Source organism: Megalobrama amblycephala, linkage group LG1, assembly GCF_018812025.1.
Source record: "Megalobrama amblycephala isolate DHTTF-2021 linkage group LG1, ASM1881202v1, whole genome shotgun sequence".
Classification (NCBI taxonomy): Eukaryota; Metazoa; Chordata; class Actinopteri; order Cypriniformes; family Xenocyprididae; genus Megalobrama; species Megalobrama amblycephala.
The window spans coordinates 3054807-3077725 of record NC_063044.1 but is presented as its reverse complement, the minus strand read 5'-3'; the positions used below and the strand labels follow the sequence as shown (position 1 = coordinate 3077725).

The window sequence follows — 22919 nt, the reverse complement described above, 5'->3', positions numbered from 1 at the left end:
TCTGTGACGTAGACGTAGGAACTCACTGAGAGGCATGTAAACACCATTGTGAATGTTCGATTACTGACTAGCGCAAACATTAAATTGTGTTGCGTGATTCATTTAAATACTCTCCTCCCATAAATTTTGCGTCTGAAAGGAAAACTCCTACAAATGCATATGCAATAAGATCAGCAGCAAAAACAACTCAGTCCATGCCTTTTCAGTGCAAATTTAGCAATGTGTGTCTTTAGTAAATCCCAACAGTAGTTTTTTAATGCCAAAAGAGGGTTTGTGCTAGAGCAAGCTGTTAGTAAATCTGGCCCATTTATGACTAGTTACTCTAGTGAGGGTATAAACATGGCAGATTGTGTGCGGCTCTCTCAGCTTGGGATCTATGCTAATAGGGTACAGTTTGTCACCAGTGGGCGGGGCTCTGAAGCATTGTCTTAAAACACACTGTTCCAGTTTTTTCGTCATTGCAGGGAGAAAACTGGAACAGTGTTTTAAGTCGCTGCTTCTGATTTATGGGGATTATTTTAAGGAGTGGGTGGATTTTTATGATTATAGGGTGGTTGGTTACACACACTGTGTACACACATTAATGTTCAAACACCATGTAAAAGTGAATTTTGCATAATAGGTCCCCTGTGACAAAGACACAGTGTTTTAAAGACAAGAAAATATGACGTGGCTTATCTCGCCCTCGGATTTACCAGTAATTATTAGCTTCTGACAGTATGAAGACGAATAAGTTAAGACGTCACTTAGAGACTTCACATCACGAACACAAAGACAAGCCAACTGAAGTTAAAGTTTATTAAGCCAGCCCTACATTCACTGAAGATTTCATTGGTTATCATAAATATTGCGTTTTGCACTTTAAACTGATTAAGCATGCAAATTGCCACCATATTAAATCTGAAAAAAATTGCATATTATATAAAAAAATGATATAGACTACACAGAAAAATCATTTTATTTAATTTTTAATGGAATCAACAACAAAGTTGTTTACTTGACAATGAAGACCTGAAACTCACTTCAATCTGGATATATTAGCTGCAAAATGGATTGTGTTTATGTCAAATATATTTGTCAAATTTAAAGGTGCCCTAGATTCAAAAATTGATTTACCTCGGCATAGTTAAATAACGAGTTCAGTACATGGAAAAGACATACAGTGAGTCTCAAACTCCATTGTTTCCTCCTTCTTATATAAATCTCATTTGTTTAAAAGACCTCAGAAGAACAGGCGAATCTCAACATAACACCGACTGTTACGTAACAGTCGGGGTGTACGCCCCCAATATTTGCATATGCCAGCCCATGTTCCCAACATTATGAAAGGCATTAGACAAGGGCAGAACGTCTGGATGTGCACAGCTGAATCAACAGACTAGGTAAGCAAGCAAGGACAATAGCAAAAATTGGCAGATGGAGCAATAATAACTGACATGATATTTTTAGTGATATTTGTAAATTGTCTATCTAAATGTTTCGTTAACATGTTGCTAATGTACTGTTAAATGTGGTTAAAGTTACCATCGTTTCTTACTGTATTCATGGAGACAAGAGCCGTCGCTATTTTCATTTTTAAATTTTCATTTTCATTTTCCAACAGTGTAGCATTAGCCGTTAGCCACGGAGCATAGCCTCAAACTCATTCAGAATCAATGTAAACATCAAAATAAACACTGTACTTATGCGATCAGACATGCTGCATGACGAACACTTTGTAAAGATCCATTTTGAGGGTTATATTAGCTGTTTGAACTTTTTTTATGTTGTTTAAGGCAAGCGTGAGCTCTTGGGGCGTGGAGCACGAGATTTAAAGGGCCACACACCCTAAATCGGCTCATTTCTAATTATGCCCCAAAATCTATGGGGTATTTTGAGCTGAAACTTCACAGACACATTCAGGGGACACCTTAGACTTATATTACATCTTTTAAAAAAAAGTTCTAGGGCACCTTTAAAACATGATTTTAGTGGCTTCTATGTCATATCTGTATTGCGCAGCATATGAATAAACAATTTTATTCAACCTTATGAAAGAAGTAGGACAGCAAGATTCAGCCAAAAATCATCAAACCAGGTTTAAACATGTTTAAACAGGCTTTATATGTTTTTCTTACAACAGGTCAGGTGGCAACTACATTAAAAATAACACATTTGTTATATACTAATAAGAAAGTTGCATTCCCAACTCAAGGCTTGCTTTCTAGGGTGGTCTCATCAAAGAGGCTGAGCAAGTTCTTTGGCTCAAAGTTGCTTTTATCAGACAAGTCAGTGGAGATCCAGCTTCTCTTTCGGCTGCTGGGTGAGTCTGTGAGACTGCGCTGGGAGCTGTGATGAATCAGACTCGAGCTGCTGCTGGAATGGATTCTGGAGGAAGTGTGTGTCCCGTGGCTGTGCGGTGATGTGTGTGGGGGGTCGGTGTGTGTGTTTGGCAGTGGCGTAGAGGTACTGCCAACAGATAGGCTTTCCTGGACTCTGTTCAAGTAGGAAGAGAGAAAAAAAAAAAAAAAAAAAGACAATTTAGACAATGTAGATGATTTTTACATTTTCTGCAGAAAAACCGATTGGGCCTTGTCTGCAAAATTCCCCCCATTACGGTGTTGTATAGTATTGGTAAAGCTGATGTGTTGCTAAGTTGTTGCTAGGATGTTCTGGGTGCAGGGCTCCTATGTTTTTTTATGTACACCATATTCAAGGACTGTTCTAGAATACAATCATGAAAAGCCTCAAAGATCATAAATTACTGTAAATGATTGCATTGACTGTGGAATTGACAATTAGCACAATTAACAAAACCATAGGAGAGACCACAATGTGAGTGCATTGGACTGACAGCAATTTCTCCATGTTTAAATCATTGAATAATCACTCATCCCGGAGTTTTTCAGTACCTGCTCAGCACATTGTGGCAATAGAGTGCAACACAATGAGGTTCCTTGTTTAAAATTTCTTTTGTTTTTTAATGATGAATCAAAGACAGACCTACCATGAGTTTTGAGCTGCTATATACTCAATGACTCTTAATCAATGGTATATACTTTTGTTTAGGCTAACTTATTTATTAATATCATTTGTTCGTTCTTTCTTTCATTCTTTTTCTTTTCTTTTTTTTTTTAAATGACAATGATCTCACCTACATTTTTGTACACTCAATAAATTTGAGCTTTTACAATACATTTCATGTTAGACTTGCAAAGAAGAGCAACCTATACTATTACACTATTACACGTGTGCTGAATCATATTTATATTGTTAGGAAGGTACAGAAATTTGAAAGCATACAACCTGGACGCTAGATGGTGCTATGGGGTCATTTTCATTGCACAATAACCCCTACATACAACTTCACAAATACATTTGATTTCAAACTTTGAATAAATTTAACAAAAAACAAAAACAAAACTAACAAACAAACAAAAAACCCTGACGCAAGTTCTTTTTTTTTTTTTTGTTCGCCAAACCTCAACCAACAGGACGAGATATTCACTCTTTTGGCTTATTCTCATAATGGTCTTGACTTCTAAATGTGACTAGATTCACAGATTTGTGTGCAAGTTCTTCACAAATGTGTATAATGACAAGGGTATTACAATGTAAACATGGTTTATGAGGACACTTCCTGTGTCCTCGTAAACCAAATGGCTTAAAAATCATACTAAACTGTTTTTTTAAAATTCAGAAATTGCAGACAGGTTTCTGTAATGGGTAGGTTTAGGAGTAGGGGTAGTGTAGGGGGATAGAATATACAGTCTGTACAGTATAAAAACCATTACATCTATGGAGAGTCCCCGTAAACCGCACATACAAGTGTGTGTGTGTGTGTGTGTGTGTTTTTTACTTTATTAAAATTTTATACACTTACAATGTATGTTGTGCAACTGGGTGATTACCTGTCAAATAAAAGGTATAAGGCCAGATTTACTAAGCAAGGCTAATTAGAGTGAGAGCACAATTCCAAAAAAAGCACAGATGGGAGTGGAAAGTTCCAATTGTGCTCTACTAATGATGTTCAAATTTAAGAACAGCTCTTGAAATCTTACTTGCTCTGAGGTTCATTCAGTCAACCCACCAGTAGCACCCACACCGCCATTACACACCTCTGCACTGAGCACCTCCTCTGTCATCTCTTTCCCATCTGTCAGCTCAGCCAGTCCTGTGGTCAATCCAGTGCACTACTCTGACTCAGCAAAGAAGTGCAGTGGATTTCTGCTTCACTGCTTGCTCAAGCTAGAGATGCAGCTGCAATGCCTCCCCATGGATCAAGCCAAAATCACAGCTGATCATCCTGGAATGTCCAAGGCTAATACTTCATTCATAACAAACTCTACTGGTCCACCGGTGAGTTCCTGGCATTGGGAGACAACTGCTTCCAAGGGTGTCTTTGTCTGCCACACTGCAGACTACCGCTACAGCCCACCAAAACCAGCACCAGTCTGTTCCTGTCTGTATCACAATGGGCCTCATTTATGAAACAAACCTATGACAGAAAACCGGGCGTACAGCCATTTCCACCAAAACTTGGCATTTATCAATATGGACGTGAGCGGTGACTAAGATCAAATCTCTTGTCAAGTCGCTCGTATACGCCAATTTTTAAGATAGTGTGAACTTGCGTGTAGCATAGTAAATCTGGTGGTGAATTGTAATGAGAGCATTTTGTTAATTTAGACTATTTTCTTTGACCGAGTCTGACAACCAAGGCTCATTAATTGAGCATTAACCATTAAATGGCTAGATTAGAAAGTCAAATTAAATTAAATTAAAATAGTTGGGTGTCTGTGACCCATTCAAAATATAACAATATGTTATAGATAACTATATATAATATATGTTTTGTTTTCTTTCTCTTTTTTTTCCTCCAGGGGTTTACATGTGCAAATAGCAGCATAAACAACAGAGACTAAGGATTCACACACCATCACATCATGCACCTGCAGTGCTTCTGTGAACGGAGAAAAACAGAATAAAAAAATTATCCGTGTTAAATAGAGGAGTTTGCCACTGTTCGTCTTTGCGTCATTACGTCACATCTGTATACATAAAGGAGTCCCAGCTAGTAGGCTATATCGCGTGTGTGGATGCTGCAGGTGGCGGATCATTTGTAGCCTCTTCTTACAGTAGAAAAAAACTTCAGACTGGCTACATCAAAAAAGGGAATGTGATCGTGCCCATGCAAAAACAAGAATAAATATCGACAGGGCTTTTGAAAGGTTGCATGTTCTAAGGAACATTAATTTGCTTTTTGAGGTTAAAAGAACAATTTCTTTAGATGAAATTTGAATGGTATGACAGTTAGAGATTAGACTGTACAGAAACTGAAATCTATAACGTTAATACACACTAAATACACATAGTCACACAATGTTGATGTTGTTAACATTAACATATAACATTAATAATAATTTGCACGGTTTAACGTGATCTGAGCCAACTTTGGTAGCTCAATTGATTGTAAAACTTTTTTTTTCAGTTTGTTTAGAACAAAAGTGGTAGACATGTTACTTACTTGTTTGATGACATTTTCAGGTGAAACTTATTTTGGAAATACTTCCAAAACAGAGTATCTGTAATTCTGAAGTACAGTGAATATCTACACTGGTGTGCTGACTGACAGCCCACACATATACCTCAAAACATTAGATTCATCCACGCTGAGGAGCCGTGCCAATGCACAACACACTTAAAGAAGATAACTGCAATTGTAGTTTTCAAACAGAGATGGCAACAAAGAGGCAAAAATAGCAGCTTTAAATAATTAACAGATAAAAAAAAAAAAAAACTGCGACAAGTAGGCTAGTATAAGCTATGCTAGTTGTACTATGCATGTATTTGTTTTCTTTATATATCTTTATTTTATTAAATCCAACTGATCGTGCAGGCGCCTCACGAGCGCACACACATCATATCAGTTCTAGCTTTGCTAACTATTCATCATCAAACTAAAATGCAGTCAACCAAACATAAAAGTTACACTTCAATTTAAATGGTCCGCTGTAAAATCAGCGTACCCAGCGCACAACCAAACAAATTTTTCCACATGTGAAGGATGCTGTTTATGTGGATATTGGAACACAAGTGAAGTACAAATCATTCTTTACATAATGAATAATAGTTTAGCAACCAAATGTTACATGGCAAATATGGAAACATTTGGATTCTTGACGAATGAGAGAGGTGAGCCCAATGCCGTTTCACCTTCGCTTTAAATAAATTCATTTTGGCTTGATGTTTTTATGATGTATAATAATAGGTTTCTACAAGTTTCATCAAATCTAATTTAATGCTTTTTAATGCCTTTTTAATGCCAATTTTGTAATGCCATATATATATATATATATATATATATATATATATATATATATATATATATATATATATATATATATATATATATATATATATGGCATTACATATATATATATATATATATATACCGCTAAATGTCAATAGATGATGACATATGGCAATTAGAAAATTCATGTCCTTGTATTCGCATTCTGCCAAGTGTCAGCCCTTTACATTTGTTTGCTTCTCTGCTGCTACCCTTTTGCTCACATAATATATTTGAATACAGCCAAATTCCCAATAAAATTGTTTTATAAATATATTTTTTCTGTTTTTGTTGTCATTCAATATGAAATGGTGACTGAAACGCAGCCCAATAAGATTACACACAGGGCTTGACATTAAGCCTCGTCATGTGGACACACGTAAATCGGTCATTCACTTCTATGAGTAAAACAGTTGCTTGTCCGGAAAAAAAAATAGTTTTTTTTTTTTTTGTGGTGGTGGAAATATAAATTTGTTCTGAAGCAGAACAGAATCCTTTCAGAATATTGCAGCTTATGTAAATCTGCATATTTTTGATTGATTACAACTGCATTAAATAATGTTATGGGATTGTTTTAAATATTTTTTTGAAAATACAAATATAAAATGTTTGGGGGGAAATGATACTTTTAAAAATGAAACTAAACCACCAGTAGGTGGCAGCAAGTAACCGTCTTATTGAGTGGGTCACTGATTCATTCATTCAAACGATTCATTCAAATGGCCGATTCGTTCAAAACGCATAATCATTGAGTAATGAAAACAAGGCTAAGTGTTGCGCTTTGGTCCTGTTGTGATCTTTGTTTGAAACTATTTTCGCTGATAAAATAGAACAAAAACAGTCAATGTTCCTTCTAAAATGTAAGTGGCTTTATATTAACCACTTGTTAATTGAACTGTTGTATGAAATCAGTGTCATGTTTTTAATTGTGACGGTAGCCTGTTTAGGAAAACAGCATTCTTGGTCATGTAGTTTTGCTTATCAAGTTACAAAAACTGCAGGTGTATTTTTTTGAATTTTTACCGCAGTAGTATGTTTAACTGAGTTTCTTTTTGTGTGTGCTTCACTCATGTTTCCATTTCTCCTCGAGATGGTGCGCAAGCCTCAACAGCACAACCTTGTCATCGTCAGTAGCTTACATTATATGGCCTATTATTATCCACTATCGATTGCCACCTCAATTCACTTACACTAAATCTAACAAAATCAGTCACTCGCGTTTTGGTGATTCCCAAGTTGCTGTGTGTGGTATTGACGTTTTAATCAGGTCCTTGTCCGGTCGGGAAAGTAAAATTCGAGTCCTGACATGTTAAACCAGCACTAAAATCCTGATTTATAATCAAGACGTTGTCTGACAAAATCACCATACACAATAGATAGACATTTGCAGTGATTTTGCCTATATGCGGCAGGAAAGCAAGATCTCGCGCTCGTGCGGTAGTACCAGGGGGTCTTGGAAGCTAGATCAGGTTAACAAGTCGCTATATTCGTCACAACGCGCTTTCTTAGAAAAAAGTCGCAAAAGGGGCCTGAAAAGGTGCTGAGTTGGCAACATTGATGCAGCCTTCCGTCTCCACAAAGAGCTTAGAACCCAAGAGGCGACACTTTGATACTTTTTGGGTAACTGCCACTAGATGGGCTGAAAATACTAACTGGACCATAGAATCCTTCACATTTTATGTACCCAAAATCGATGAATTTCACTGCCAAATCAGAAGCGCAATAGAACAGTTTTTTTTTAATTAAGTCACCAGTAAATTGTATGGCTCATACAGTAAATGTTGTATTGTCTTATATATGTTTTATTTTACCAGTTGTGGAATCCAACCATTCAACCATCTGAGGTAACGTAGTTATCCTACTTTATTGAGTATTTCCATTTTATGCAACTTTACACATTTATTAATAGTAAATTAATAATTAATAAATTTAAGATCATCATGTTTGCAGCGAACAATATATTTTAGACCTAGTGGAATAATAGTAATAATATCTAGGTGTGAATTGAAATATGCTATATTGTACATTTTAATGGATCATGCTACAAACATAACGATCTTATAATACATGATGCATTGCTGTGTCCGTTATCGCATAATTCCCACTTTTGGACACCTCTGCTTTAACGGACATTAGACAACACTGCAAAATCAAGCAGTTATATTCATATATTTATTGTCCAACATTCCCAATTTTTCTGATGCATGTCCTTAATTTAATTTCATATGTTGGTAATAATTCAGTGTTTATAAGCCTTTTAAAGAATTTTAACCCAAACTGACTGCGTTTCTAGAGAGCAAAGGTTTTGTGAAAAAATTGGAAGACTTAAACACAAAGTGTGTAAAATAAACTGTAAAAAGGATTTGATGATCACTAGTGATAGTATTTTATTCTGTGTTGTCATCATTCAGGTTGGATTTCAGTTTTAATGTATGTTTTTTTAACAAAGCATCTGACATTGCCATAGAAACTAGTGGACTGCCGACTCGCTTTCACCCCAAAATGGCGGAATCGCAGGGCTGCTGCTGGGCGCCGGTGTTGGTCTCCAGGTCCCAGCCCACCGCTGTCCAAACGGGCGTTACGGCAATTTTGCACCGGCCGGAGGCAATTACCAAACTGGTTCTGTGTGCATATCACACCAATGTACATATTTTGTGACAGCAAATCAAAGTTATTATTTAGGCTTTATTCAAAATGAACTGGTAGTATTATTTTTCTTCAAAACTATCTAAAAAAAATTAATGCCTGTAGAAATAAAATTTAATGCTTTTTAATGTAATTTTCTGGAAACGATCTAAATTTAGCGTGACCTGTTGGGTCGGAAAGAAAATCATTATCAGTGGATAGCGGGTGAACAGAGTGAATTTTAAGCGGGAGTGGGTGGATGTGAAATACAGTAGAACCTTGCGGGAGTGGGACGAGAAAAAAAGAAAAAAAAAGAAAAGAAAAAAAAAAGACCTCTACTCTCCAGCCTCTGCTGCCTGCCAGCTCCCATCCTCATTCATCCTGAAGCTAATATTCTTTCTGTTGTGAAAGTAGATACTTCCAGTGTTGGATTGGTCCTCCTTCAGCGGCAGGGGACTCCGCCCAAGCTCCATATATGAGCAGAATTGAAAAGGAGCTGTTAGCCATCAAGCTAGTGGTGGAAATGGTGCCACTGGCTCATAAGATCTCGAAGGAGCCTAAACCTATCCTGCCTCCTGTTTCACACATACTCCGTATGTGGTGTGTGTTGCAGTACTTATGCGATGCAGGAGCAGCACGCCCTATTGTGCTTTCACATATTGCGTGTTTGCAGTGTGCAACTGATCTGTGGCTGTAGGCTATAAAATAAACACAACATTTACTTATTTTTATTTCAAATCCAAAAGTTGTTGCTGAACATGGCTTGTCAGCATTGCGATTCTCTTTAAGCTACACTCTTTCATAGATGTCATGTTTAAATACACTACATTTAAACAACATTTTATTGTTTAATACTTGTTTATTACTTAACACTTACATAAAGTATAATACTTTACATTTATATATTACGTTGCTCAAGCAAGTGGCAAAACATTTAAACTGGTCCTGAAACATGAGGCACAGATGGCTGGCCCTATTCCCTTGAAAAAAAGAAGGCCAGACAAGAGAAGTTTCCTCATGGTAAAGCACTTTCAATGCACACAAACAGCCCCCTCAAGGACTGACCATGCATGCTCCTCACCCATCCACATTACACACATATCGTGAGTTCCCTTTCGAAAGGGAACAATGATGGCTAGCTAACATTAGCATGCAGTGCCAAACTCGGCTACCAGGTGCCAATATCAGTAAGCATGATATCTAACCTAAGCATGATTGATTCTTGAATAATACAGTACCGGTCAAAAGTTTGAAAACATAACTATTTTTAATGTTTTTAAAATATGTCAGTTATGCTAATCAAGCCTGCATTTATTTGATCAAGAATACAGAAAAAACAACAAAAAAAACAGCAATATTGTGAAATATTATTACAATTTAAAATAATGGTTTTCTATTTCAATATACTTTAAAATGTAATTTATTTTCAAAAAAAAAAAAAAAAAAAAATAACGGGTGTGGAACGACATGAGGGTTAGTAATTAATTACATTATTTTCATTTTTGGGTGAACTAACCCTTTAAGGCGTTTGTGGCCTATATAACATTCTGTCATTGTTTGGTGACTGTTAATGATGCTGTTGAAGAGAATTTACATCCAGAGTTAAATAGTTACTTAAAGTGCTTGTATAGACTATAACCTAGACTGTAAATTGCTGGTGTCCTTTTACAGTGTGGTACTCCAGTTGGAGGACCACAAGATTTAAGGACAGTTTCTTTCCAGTTGCAATCCGGACTTTAAACTCAAAAAGTGTTATAATACTATTCCAGTCATGTTATTTAATTACATTTATTTATTTTATTCTAAACTCTTCTTCCGTCAATACTGCTGTTCTATAAAATGTTCAGTATGTCAATGTGCAATATCACCATTTGAACACTTTAATTTACCAGGGGCCTTATTCACAAAACATTTTATCTTACCACTAAGAGTTCTCCTAAATAGCAGTAAAAGTTCTTAGCTAAGAGTTTTCTCTTAAAACCTATTCACAAAGCTGCTGAGACAAACTTTTACTAAGCAACAGACTGAAGTCTTAAGCTAAGAGTAAGGGCGGGGTTGACCTCGTTGCTATGGAGTAAACACACAGTGATTGGCTGATGGGGGAGGAGTCAGTGATTTAATCATAGAAATATTGTAGAATGAGGTGTCATGTTACCTGTTGTGACTCATCACTCGACATGGGATCCATTTGCAAGCTTTAATGAAGGATACAGGGTCGTACAGGCAGGGATCAGAATCAGCAAACACAGCAACGGAGAACAGACAGTATCGTGGTCAGAGACAGGCAGCAGGTCAGGGTCACAGGCAAGTATCACAGTCCAGGGAAACAGGCGGGGGTCAATAGGCAGGCAGCGGAGAATCAGTAGACGGTAAACAGACAAGAATGGCAACAGGAAAGCAAACAGGGTATAAACGCTCAGTAATGACAGCCGGGGCAATGATCAAGACTTCGCGTCAGTCTGTGTGAGCTGGCAGCTTAAATAGCAGTCCTAACCAGCTGCAGCTGGCGGATGATCAGAGTCCAAGATACGGGGCTTATGGGAAATGTAGTGTGCGTCAGTGTAAGTGAGTGAGTGGATGCGTGAATGTCAGTATTCCGGGGATGGAGCCCTCTGCTGGCCAGCGGAGGGAATCACGGGGTTCGTCTCCGTGACAGAGCCCCCTCCCTGCGAGCGACTCCTGGCGCGAGGTGGTACACGACGTCGGGGTCTACCACGTGGTCGAGGGGCCGGTCTTTCTGGGTGGTTGCGGTGGAATTCGTCGATGAGGTTGGGATCAAGTATATCCTCGGCGTTGACCCACGACTGTTCCTCTGGGCCGTACCCCTCCCAATCGACCAGATATTGGATGAGGTGACCCCGACGTCTGGAGTTGAGTAGTTCTCGTACCCGGTACGTTTCCTCGCCCTCCACCAGGATGGCCTGGGGACTCTGCTCACGGGACCTCCCCTCTCCCTCCTCGCTGGGGTCAGCAGCGGGCTTGAGCAGGGAGACATGGAAGGTGGGAGAGATGCAATAAGTGTTAGGTAGGGCAAGACGAAATGAGACAGATGTAATTTGACGTGTAATTTTGAATGGACCCACGTACCTTGGACTCAACTTCCTGCAGGGAAGTCGGAGGCGGAGGTCCCGGGTGGAGAGCCAGACCCATTGACCAGGGTGATATTCGGGTCCGGGGCGGCGCCGACGATCAGCATGCACTCTCTGGCGGCGGACCGCTTGTCGTAGATGGACGTGGGCCTGATTCCAGGTCTCCTCGCTTCTGGTGAGCCAGTCTGTCACAGCTGGTACGTCGGAGGGTTCTCCCGACCACGGGAACATTGGTGGTTGGTACCCCAAGATGCACTTGAAGGGTGTGATGCCAGTGGCTGGTTCGACCAGGGAATTCTGAGCGTATTCTGCCCATAGAAGGTAGCGGGCCCAATCCTCCTGGTTCTGGCTGCAGTATGTTCTTAGGAAGCGAGTGAGTTCTTGATTCAACCTCTCGGTTTGTCCATTGGCTTGAGGGTGATAGCCCGAGGTTAGGCTTACGTTGATGTCCAGAGCTTGAAAGAAGGCTTTCCATAATCGGGACGTGAACTGTGGGCCACGATCTGAGACGATGTCTTCGGGTAACCCGTAGAGGCGGAAGACCCAGTGGCACAGTAGTTCAGCGGTCTGCATGGCCGTGGGAAGTTTGTGGCTGAGGAATCAGACGACAGGCTTTGGAGAATCGATCTATGACGGTGAGTATGACAGTGTTACCTTGTGATATGGGGAGGTCCGTGATGAAATCAATGGCTATGTGAGACCAGGGGCGTTGTGGTATGGGAAGAGGTTGGAGTAGTCCGGCTGGTAGTTGTCTTGGGCTCTTGTGTATGTTACAGGTTTGACAATGCTGGACGTAGGTTGTGGCATCCTTGACTAAGGTTTCCCACCAGAAGCGGTTTTGGAGCAGATGAATGGTGGCCGTGATACCAGGGTGACCTGAGGAAGGCAGACAGTGAGTGAAACTCAGAACTTGGTCACGGAGATTGGGAGACACATACACTTTATCAGGCGGACAGGCTGCCGGGATCTCTTGTTGAGCGTTCTGCTGCTGAATGAGAGTCATAATGTCCCACTGAATGGGTGCTACCACGACTTGGAATGGGAGAATGGTCTCGAGTTCGTTGGAGGTGTGTTCCTCCTCAAACAGACGAGACAGGGCATCGGCCTTCGTGTTCTTGGATCCCGGACCGGTAGGTAACTGTGAAATCGAATCGGGTAAAGAATAGAGACCATCGGGCCTGGCGTGGGTTGAGACGTTTGGCGGTGCGCAGATACTCCAGGTTTTTATGATCGGTAAGAACTGTGAAGGGGTAGTTAGCGCCCTCTAGCCAGTGTCTCCACTCCTCGATGGCCGTCTTTCATGGCGAGGAGTTCACGATCTCTCCACATCGTAGTTGCGTTCAGCCGAGCTGAAGCTTCCGGGAGTAGAAGGCACAGGGGTGGAGTTTAGACATGGGCCCCTGTCGCTGGGAGAGAACGGCCCCCACTCCAGTATTTGAAGCATCCACTTCTAGGATGAAGGGGATCGAAGGATCAGGGTGACGGAGTATAGGTGCGGTGACAAAGCGCTGTTTGATCTCTTGGAAGGCTTGATGGGCTGCGTCTGACCACATGAGACGATGAACGCCTTTCCTGACCATGGAAGTGAGTGGGCTGACCACTGTGCTGAAGTTTCGGATGAACCGACGATAAAAGTTGGCGAATCCTAGGAAGCGTTGTAACTCCTTCAAGGTATTAGGTTCGGGCCAGTTGAGGACAGCGTTGACTTTACTTTCATCCATGGCGATCCCCCTCTGGGCTGATGATGTATCCAAGGAAGGCAGTAGACGTGGTGTGGAACTCGCACTTCTCCGCTTTGGCATAAAGTTGTTGGTCAATTAAGCGTTGCAGCACTGCTCTGACATGTTGAATGTGTTCGTCAATGGTGTTGGAGTAGATAAGAATATCGTCAATGTACACAATTACTGACCTGTCCAGCATATCCCTGAATATATCGTTAACGAAGGCCTGGAAGATCGAAGGACTATTGACCATGGCCGAACGGCATAACCCGGTATTCGTAGTGCCCATTGGTGGTTGAGAAAGCCGTCTTCCACTCATCTCCCTCCCTGATACGGATCAGATTGTAGGCGCAGCGTAAATCCAGTTTGGTGAAGTATTGTGCAGTCCGTAGCTGTTCAAGAGCTGATGGCACCAGAGGGAGTGGGTACCGGAATTTCACGGTAATTTCGTTGAGACCCCTATAGTCGATGCATGGCCGCAGACCCCCATCCTTTTTCCGCACGAAAAAGAAGCCCGCGGATGCGGATGAGGTAGACGGACGAATGAATCCTTTCTCTAATTCCTCCTCGATATATTTGGCCATGGCCTCGGACTCTGGTTGGGACAGTGGAAAGATACGACCCCTGGGAGGCGAGTGACCTGGGAGAAGTTCAATGGCACAGTCATGTCTACGGTGTGGTGGTAGAGTGTTAGCTTGTTCCTTACTGAAAGCCATGGCGAGGTCGTGGTATTCCCTAGGCAGGTTAGGAACGACTGGAACCTCCGGGTTGACCCAGACAGCATGAACTGGCAGGGGAGTGATCATGGATAGACATGTTTCTTGACATTGAGTGCTCCATCTGGTTATCTGTCCCTCTCTCCACGAGATCTGTGGGTCATGGAGCCGGAGCCAGGGTAATCCTAGGATGACTGGAGTAGTAGATACAGGAAGCACGTAGAATTGAATATGTTTGTTATGGAGGAGGCCGGTTGACATCGGGAGTTTCTGAGTTAGATGGGTAATCAGTCCGGAGCCCAGGGGGCACCCATCTATCGTGGCTACAGAGAGGGAAGTTGAACATGGAATTAGAGACACGTTATTAGTCCTGGCAAACTCCTCTGAAATGAAATTACCAGCTGCCCCTGAATCCAACAAGGCAGCGGTAACCACACGAACTCCGTTAATCCATAAAATGATTGGAACAGTTACACAGAATATGGGACTGACAGAGCTTAATGTGGCACTCACCGATTTAGCGGTGGCCGATGATGGACGTGAGGGGCATGAGATCCGTTGGTGACCAAGTAATCCGCAGTACAAACACAGACGATTGGTGAGGCGGCGATTTCTCTCCTCAGCAGACAAATGGTAGGTATTAACTTGCATGGGTTCGGGGGTTTCTTCGTGGCATGTTGATACAGCTGGTAAGGGGCGTCGTGAACTTACGCGGCGTGCGCGCTGCAGATTGTCAATGTTAATGGCCAGATCGATCAAACTGTTGAGGTCCCTGCCCTCATCGCGGCAAGCGAGCTCAGTCTGCAGTTCGTGCGAAAGACCCTTTCGAAACAAGACCTTGAGTGTATCATTAATCCAGTTTGTCTGTGCCGCCAGAGTCCGAAAGTTCATGGCGTATTCGGCTGCCGTTAACCTCCCTTGTGATAACTCCAACAGGCGATCGCCTGCTCCCTTCCCCTCTCTGGGGTGATCAAAGACCTGGCAGAATCGTTCGAGGAATTCATGGAATGTGGCAAACGCTGTCCCGTCAGCGCGCCATACAGCCGTAATCCAGTCTAAAGCCTTTCCCGTTAAAAGCGAGCAAACAAAGGCGATCTTACCAGTCTCTGTAGTATAAAGTGCGGGTTGTTGTTCGACAAAGAGGGAGCACTGGAGTAGAAAGCCTTTACATTTGGTTGCGTCACCATCAAACTTATCAGGGAACGCTAGGCGGGGATTGACATGAGACGGCGTCTCTGCCGCGTGGGTAATGGCGGCCGCTGCGGGTGGTGGCGTCGCGGCGGTAGTGCTGTGGATACTCTGGATGGCCTTTACCAGTTCCTCCATTACGGAAGTCAAACGGTTCAATTGGTGCTGGTTAGCAGCGATCTGACTTGCCTGAGCAGCCATGTTGGCATACAGCTGGTCGTAAGCTGCTGGATCGTGTCTCGGCGAAGTCTTCTGTTGTGACTCATCACTCGACATGGGATCCATTTGCAAGCTTTAATGAAGGATACAGGGTCGTACAGGCAGGGATCAGAATCAGCAAACACAGCAACGGAGAACAGACAGTATCGTGGTCAGAGACAGGCAGCAGGTCAGGGTCACAGGCAAGTATCACAGTCCAGGGAAACAGGCGGGGGTCAATAGGCAGGCAGCGGAGAATCAGTAGACGGTAAACAGACAAGAATGGCAACAGGAAAGCAAACAGGGTATAAACGCTCAGTAATGACAGCCGGGGCAATGATCAAGACTTCGCGTCAGTCTGTGTGAGCTGGCAGCTTAAATAGCAGTCCTAACCAGCTGCAGCTGGCGGATGATCAGAGTCCAAGGTACGGGGCTTATGGGAAATGTAGTGTGCGTCAGTGTAAGTGAGTGAGTGGATGCGTGAATGTCAGTATTCCGGGGATGGAGCCCTCTGCTGGCCAGCGGAGGGAATCACGGGGTTCGTCTCCGTGACAGAACCATATTAAAATAAAGGTCTTAAAATACAAATGTTGCCCTATTCAAATAAATATTTTTTAATAAAAATGTCGCCATAGTCAAAATAAAATGTTGCCATATTGTTACCATAAAGGTTTTAAAGGCTAAGTGTCACTAATTAAACTACTATATATAGTTAATTGTCCGCCTCTTGGATGTATGCATCTCAAGAGAATGCAGAATTCAAGTGACAAATTATGTTTTATAAACAAAGTTTGGGAGAAACATTCAAACGGTCTTTCTAATCAGCTCGAGAGGAGGAATATATATACAGACGAGAGCCGACTCGCTTATAGTTACTTCGTCAGTTTTCTGCATCCCTCCGCCACCCTGCTCCTCACTCTCGGCTGGGGATATGGGGAGAACTTTGGGTTTGGGCTTGGGCTGAATTCCAAGCTCGGAGCCCTCAATCCCCTTGGACATCACACCAAATACGCTTATTATATATATTTTTTTTACTCTATTCAATCATTTGTAAGTGTGAACTCATGAAAACCATTGCCACAGGTAATCAGACAATATTTATTTATTTGTTAAAGATTTTTTTTTTTTTTTGTGGCATCATCTCATCGTAGATTCAAATCTATAAATCAAAATGTATTGCATTTATGAAGAAAAGGTTCAGCGCCCAAGGAATGTTTGTGATTTGGTCTTAGTGACTTAGGAGTCCTCTTGACTACATTTCACAGATTTAGGAGCTAGTTTTAGCGCTAAAATGCTTTGTGAAATAGTCTTAGAGCAAAAATTTAGGAGTCTTAAAATTAGGACTGAGACGCCCATTATTTTTAAGAGTTTCTCCTAAATCGGCAAGTTAGGAGCTACTTTTAGCCTTAAGATGTTTTGTGAATACGGCCCCAGGACTTTAAAGAAATGCACTAAAGGGGTGTAATGTGAAATACTATATCTGCACTTAACTCCCTCGGGTCGGTGGTCACGCCGGCGATACCACCTCGGTTTTTTTTCTTACCAGTGTGAAAGAGACTCAAAATACTCTGTCAATGTTGCACATACAATTAAGAGCTATACGCCATTTTAATCTGTGGAATATCTTCTTTTATTTGTGTACACTCAGCGTAAAAACAAAATGTTGTGCTTTTTGCAAAATAAAGAAAACATGATGCGTGATCTGTCGTCTTCCTCTGAACGAAGTCCAATCTGATAGTTCTCAGAAAATGAACTGTAACTTAGTGAATAAACAAAACAAAAAAATGAGACTTATGTCTAAAAAAATGTTGAAATGTCAGGTTTTAAATCATGTAAGTCAAATCGAAAACAAATATTCTCGGTTTATGTAATCTGTATGAAAAGAGAGCCATGTCAGAAGTCTGTGATTCAGCTCTTTATCCGCTAATGCGGCCACGCCCACGGAGGGAGCGCTATTCAGACGCAAATTCTGAGGCAATACATATATACATCGTCTCAATCATGTATTTATTGTCTTGAAAAGTGTTTATCTGCATATTATAGTAATATCTGGAAGCCTCTGTTAGTTCCTGGAGAGTCACATGGTTGTTCTTCTTTAGATTAATTTGTGGACTAAAGGTGTACAGAGCGCCCTCCGGCTGCAAGTATGAATTGAAAACACAGTATCCAGCGCTCATAGTGATGACAATAAATATTGAATAAATATTACTCCTCTGTATAGAAAATTGACAAACATATGAGAATCAATCAATATTTCTCCAAATGTGCATGCTTTTAAGCTAAAAGGCTACATGAAATGCCATAATTGTTCAGACACTTTGCATCACAGAAATACATTATATTTTAAAGTATATAATAGAATACCATTATTTTAAATTGTAATAATATTTCACAGTATTGCTGTTTTTTCTGTATGTTTGATATACACCATGATGAGCTTGAGACATGATCACAGTGGGTTTTTTCACAGCCTACCTGACTGAAAGGCCTCATTATTATGCAAGTCATTACAGGTCATTATGCGATTCTTTTGTCTTCTCAGGTGTAAATGACCCATTATTCATGATGATTCACGCCCCCACGCATACTGTGTTTCTTGACCAAAAGTGTCTTACAAAATTTAAATCTCTCTATTGTTTTATATGAACAAGTAGGCAGCATAATTTTTACATAATTTTGAAGCAAAAACTCTAGTCTACAACCTCCAATACCCAGAAGTCTTGTGAACACAGATTTAATATATATTTTTGGCTTTATTTCAGTGACTTAAGTTTTTTGTTTTTTCAATAACCACACATAAACGTTATTCCTTCAAAAACACAAACATGTACATGCATGTTCCTCACATATTATTGTAGCCTAGTTTGTGCTGAATACAATGTAATGACACTTTGTCATTTATATGTTTATGAACAACTGAAAAAAGCACAAATGTCAGGGCATATCAAAACTTCTCCAGGGTCCCAAAAATCCTCAGACCCCAGAGGGTTAATGTGACATTTTTGGTGTTATATGTTTGTATAGTTGGTTTTCAGACACCAGTCAGGAGTAATGCTTATAATTTCATTGTATGCAAATGCAATGACAGTAAATGCTTTCAATTCAATTCAATTCAGTTCTGTATACATTTTATGTATGTTCACTGAGCATTATTATCTGATTACTGTAATGCCAATGTCAATAAGTTAGTTTTTATTTGGTGGAATACATTGTTCTCATTTTCTGTGACATACTGTATATTAGGGGATTGTGTAACGTGAGTTTATTGAACAAGAGTTTCACTTTGATATGAAGAAGTCACACTGTGACTTTCAACACACTGTGAAATAAAAACTAATTTCTTATAGTATTTGTTGATTTTGCAGAGTGTGACAGAAATAAAATACCGTATGTGCCACCAGAAAACACTGCCTCTTCTGTCTCTAGTTATAATAATAATATTATCTGCTAATACCATAACATTAAATCTAATATGATGTCACCAATGAAAACCTATGTAAATGATATGCGGCCCATAAGACTTGCACTTGGACCATAGTGCGGCCCACTGGGAAAAAAGGTTGAGAACCACTGTACTAGAGTCTGACTTCAATGAGAAGAGTTACAAGGTCAAATGTGTCCCAAGTGAATGTCTGCTTCATTCAACTTTTTCTGTGCCATTTTTCTTAATGATGCTATTTTCAGTGACTCAGACTTGATAAACTCTTTGGTGGGAGTACTTTGCCGGTTCAGGAAAAAAAAAGCTGTTGTTGTGACATGCAACATTGAGAAGATGTTCCATCAATTCTTTGTTCCACCTAATGAAAGAAACTATTTGAGATTTTTACGGTGGGAGAATGGAGATTTGGAAGGAGAACCCCGAGAATATAGAATGACCGTGCATCTTTTCTGTGCTGCCTCATCTCCTGGATGCACCAACATTGGTCTTAAACACCTAGCAGAACAGTTTTGTTAATCATTAAGAATAACTTCTATGTAGATGACTGCTTGATTTCCATCCCACTGATCCAGGAAGTAATCAGAGCTATGTCATTCGTTTTATTTTTAGGCCACATCCACACGGAGACGAGTTTAGCAGTATATGCAAAAATTTTGTATTGTATAGGTGTTTCGTCGGATCAGGCGTTTTCAGAAGGTGAAGCCGCTATTTTTTGAAACTGGGTCCCAGAGTGGATAAATCTGAAAATGACGCCCTTGCCTTTTCATGTGTATAGCCAATCCGTATATTTTGTGAAACGATGATGTCATCACCCCACGTGTTGACCCTAGTCAGACACCGCTAACACTACATGCTTGTGTTTGTGCTGCAGAAGCTACTGAGCCTATTAGCTTTACTAAAATAAAGCTTTATTTCTAAGCTTTACTAAAGTTTGTATACAGCGCACAAGCTTATCCGCATGCTCCAAGTCTTACTCTCCATTTTTAGTGTATCCCTGTGGCAGAATTACAACGCCACATACTGATCTGGCATGTATACTACATTCGTTTTGAGTCGGTTTCAGTGGTTTTGTGTGTATGCAGATATTTCTTGAGACAAGGAAATATCGGATAGGGAAAGCTCTGGCTTCATGTGGATGTAGCCTTAAAGTGCCCCTACTATGGATTTTTGAAAATTACCTTTCATGTAGTGTGTAACATATAAGTGAATGAAAACATCCTGCAAAGTTTTACATCTGAAAGTGCACCGTATGTAAAGTTATTGTTTCTCAAAAAAACAAACAAACAAAAAAACGAGTCGACTCTGAGTCAATTAAACAAGTCGTTTGTAAAACGAATCCCAAACCGTTTCGTTGTGAGGTCACAGCGAAACATTAGCATACTGCCCGCCCACTTATTGTGCGTGCAGATGCCAGGGAAAATTCATTTTTTTCAACAATACCACAGCAGTACAATCTTTTGTTGTGTTACCGTCATTTTACTGATGACTGCTTCTCAAACTTCAGGGAGTTTAACGCACGATTCACAAAACGCTTGGTCCTAAAGGTCCCATGGCATGAAAATTTCACTTTATGAGGTTTTTTAACATTAATATGAGTTCCCCTGGCCTGCATATGGTCCCCCAGTGGCTAGAAAAGGCGATGGGTGTAAAACGAGCACTGGGTGTTTTGCTTCGCGTTTGAGAAAATGAAAGCTCAGACGACCCAATCTGGAATCTTCCCCATATGTCGTAATAGGGGGAAAGGTTACCTCCCCTTTCTCTGCTTTGCCCGCCCATGAGAAAATGAGCTACTACAGTGAGATTCGAGCACAACATTTATTTTTTTTCCCTCAAGAGACATCATGCCTTGTAAACGAGCAAATCATGGCAGTTGCTCGGTGTTTGGATGTACAAATGAACACCTTAGTATTTTTTTAGTTACTTCATCTGAGCCTATGATGAAACAGTGGGTTAATTTTATTTTCTCTGCTAATATGCCGATACAACTTCCCATAGTTTTGTATGTCTGCGCCACACATTTCACCGACCACTGTTTCCTCAATACAGCCCAGTTACTATCGCTAATGTAAAGGTAGACAGCATCAAGTGTGTGTGTGGGAATACACACACTGTAACGCGAGTGTTGTACATTTCTTTGTTGTTTGGGTAACCGTTCTGCTATGGCGCACGCGATATCCACATTTCCAGATTGCTTGATGTAATTGTAAAAAGATTGTAAAAACGTTTAAGATTTATGAAATATAAAATATGTAAACAGATAAATGATGTTGGCATGGTAGCACATATTCCACAATGGCACCTATCTGAAAAGGTATTTGTAATAATGGCAGAGGTCTGACTAATTTAGTTGCGCTGGTTAGTGTCTATAGCTGATAATTATATATATATATATATATATATATATATATATATATATATATATATATATATATATATATATATATATATATATATATATATATATATATATACGATAGCAAAATCAGAGCAACATGAAGAGCCAACAATGTAGGCTAGCATTAGCTACATGATAATAACTGTAACAGCATACACTAACCAACTAAAGTACCGTATCCAGACACAATGTTTTAAACTAAGCATTCAGCTGTAGCCGCTGAGTTGCAACTTCTTCATCCGGATCAGATTCTGGGTCAAACTGAAAGCTTGAACGACTGCGTGTCTACGAGCCATTGCGATACATCCATTGTCAACATTAGCGCATGGTACCGTGGCCGCAAGCTGGTTAAGGCCACACCCACCCTCCACCTTGCCCTGCCTCTCTCCTCCGCATTAGCATTTAAAGCTACAGACCCCGAAACGGCATGTCCTGAGGAAAGCTCATTGTAGGACTGGCTTGTAGTGGCTGAAATTCTGCTCCAAAGCTGAATTTTGGGAAAGAGACTTCAGATACAGTACTAAGGACCACTTAGGCCTATATAAAAGCATCCAAAAAGTAGCATGTCATAGGATCTTTAAAATATGAATCAATGACCAGTTTATTTGCTCCTCTGAATCTAAACCTTTAAGTATGATTAATAATTGATGTTTACATTTTCTAGCAATCATTCAAGATTCGTAGTTTTGTATGTTATGTTGTGTAACATGGTCTAGTCTGTCTCCAGCTAACCGGCTAGTTTATTATTTTTCCATTTTTCTTTGAATTTTTGATCTAAACCAGTCTTTTGTCTATTAGAATAATTGTGTCATCGTGATAGGCTACACCACTGTATCCAGTTTACACATATAATTCATTTGAAGAAGACTTGATGAAATATATGTGCATACACCGTGCTGGCTCATGTTTGGTGCAGGAGAATATGTGAAAAATGTCTATAAAAACTTTAAATACAGATACTTTATTCTGTATATGAGCTATGAGCCACGTGGCTAGTGTTGTTAAACACAAAGCGGAGCTCCGCGCTGAAACCGATCATATGCTCCGCATGTATATCATAATAACAATTGTATTTTTGATGTGTTCGTATTCAAACTCCAGTTCTGACCGCATCGCGGGCAAAATACAAACAACACTCATGTGCTTGCTGTGCTGGGGGAAACATAGGCCTACATACGGCTCGCGAGTCCAAATGCAGCAGGCAGAGGTGAATGAGC

At 40.4% G+C, this 22919-nt stretch overlaps 1 protein-coding gene across 3 annotated transcripts in view; it reads right to left on the bottom strand.

Moving 5' to 3' along the window:
- Positions 1–2078: 2078 nt before the first annotated feature.
- The window catches only part of pkmyt1 (protein kinase, membrane associated tyrosine/threonine 1), a 67167-nt gene continuing 46326 nt past the window's right edge, over positions 2079–22919 (bottom strand). For all 3 annotated transcript variants that reach the window (XM_048164814.1, XM_048164924.1, XM_048164855.1), the window contains one exon: positions 2079–2475. In XM_048164814.1, coding sequence (XP_048020771.1) covers positions 2190–2475 — 286 coding nt within the window. In that variant the 3' untranslated portion in view covers positions 2079–2189. The remainder of the gene's footprint in view (positions 2476–22919) is intronic.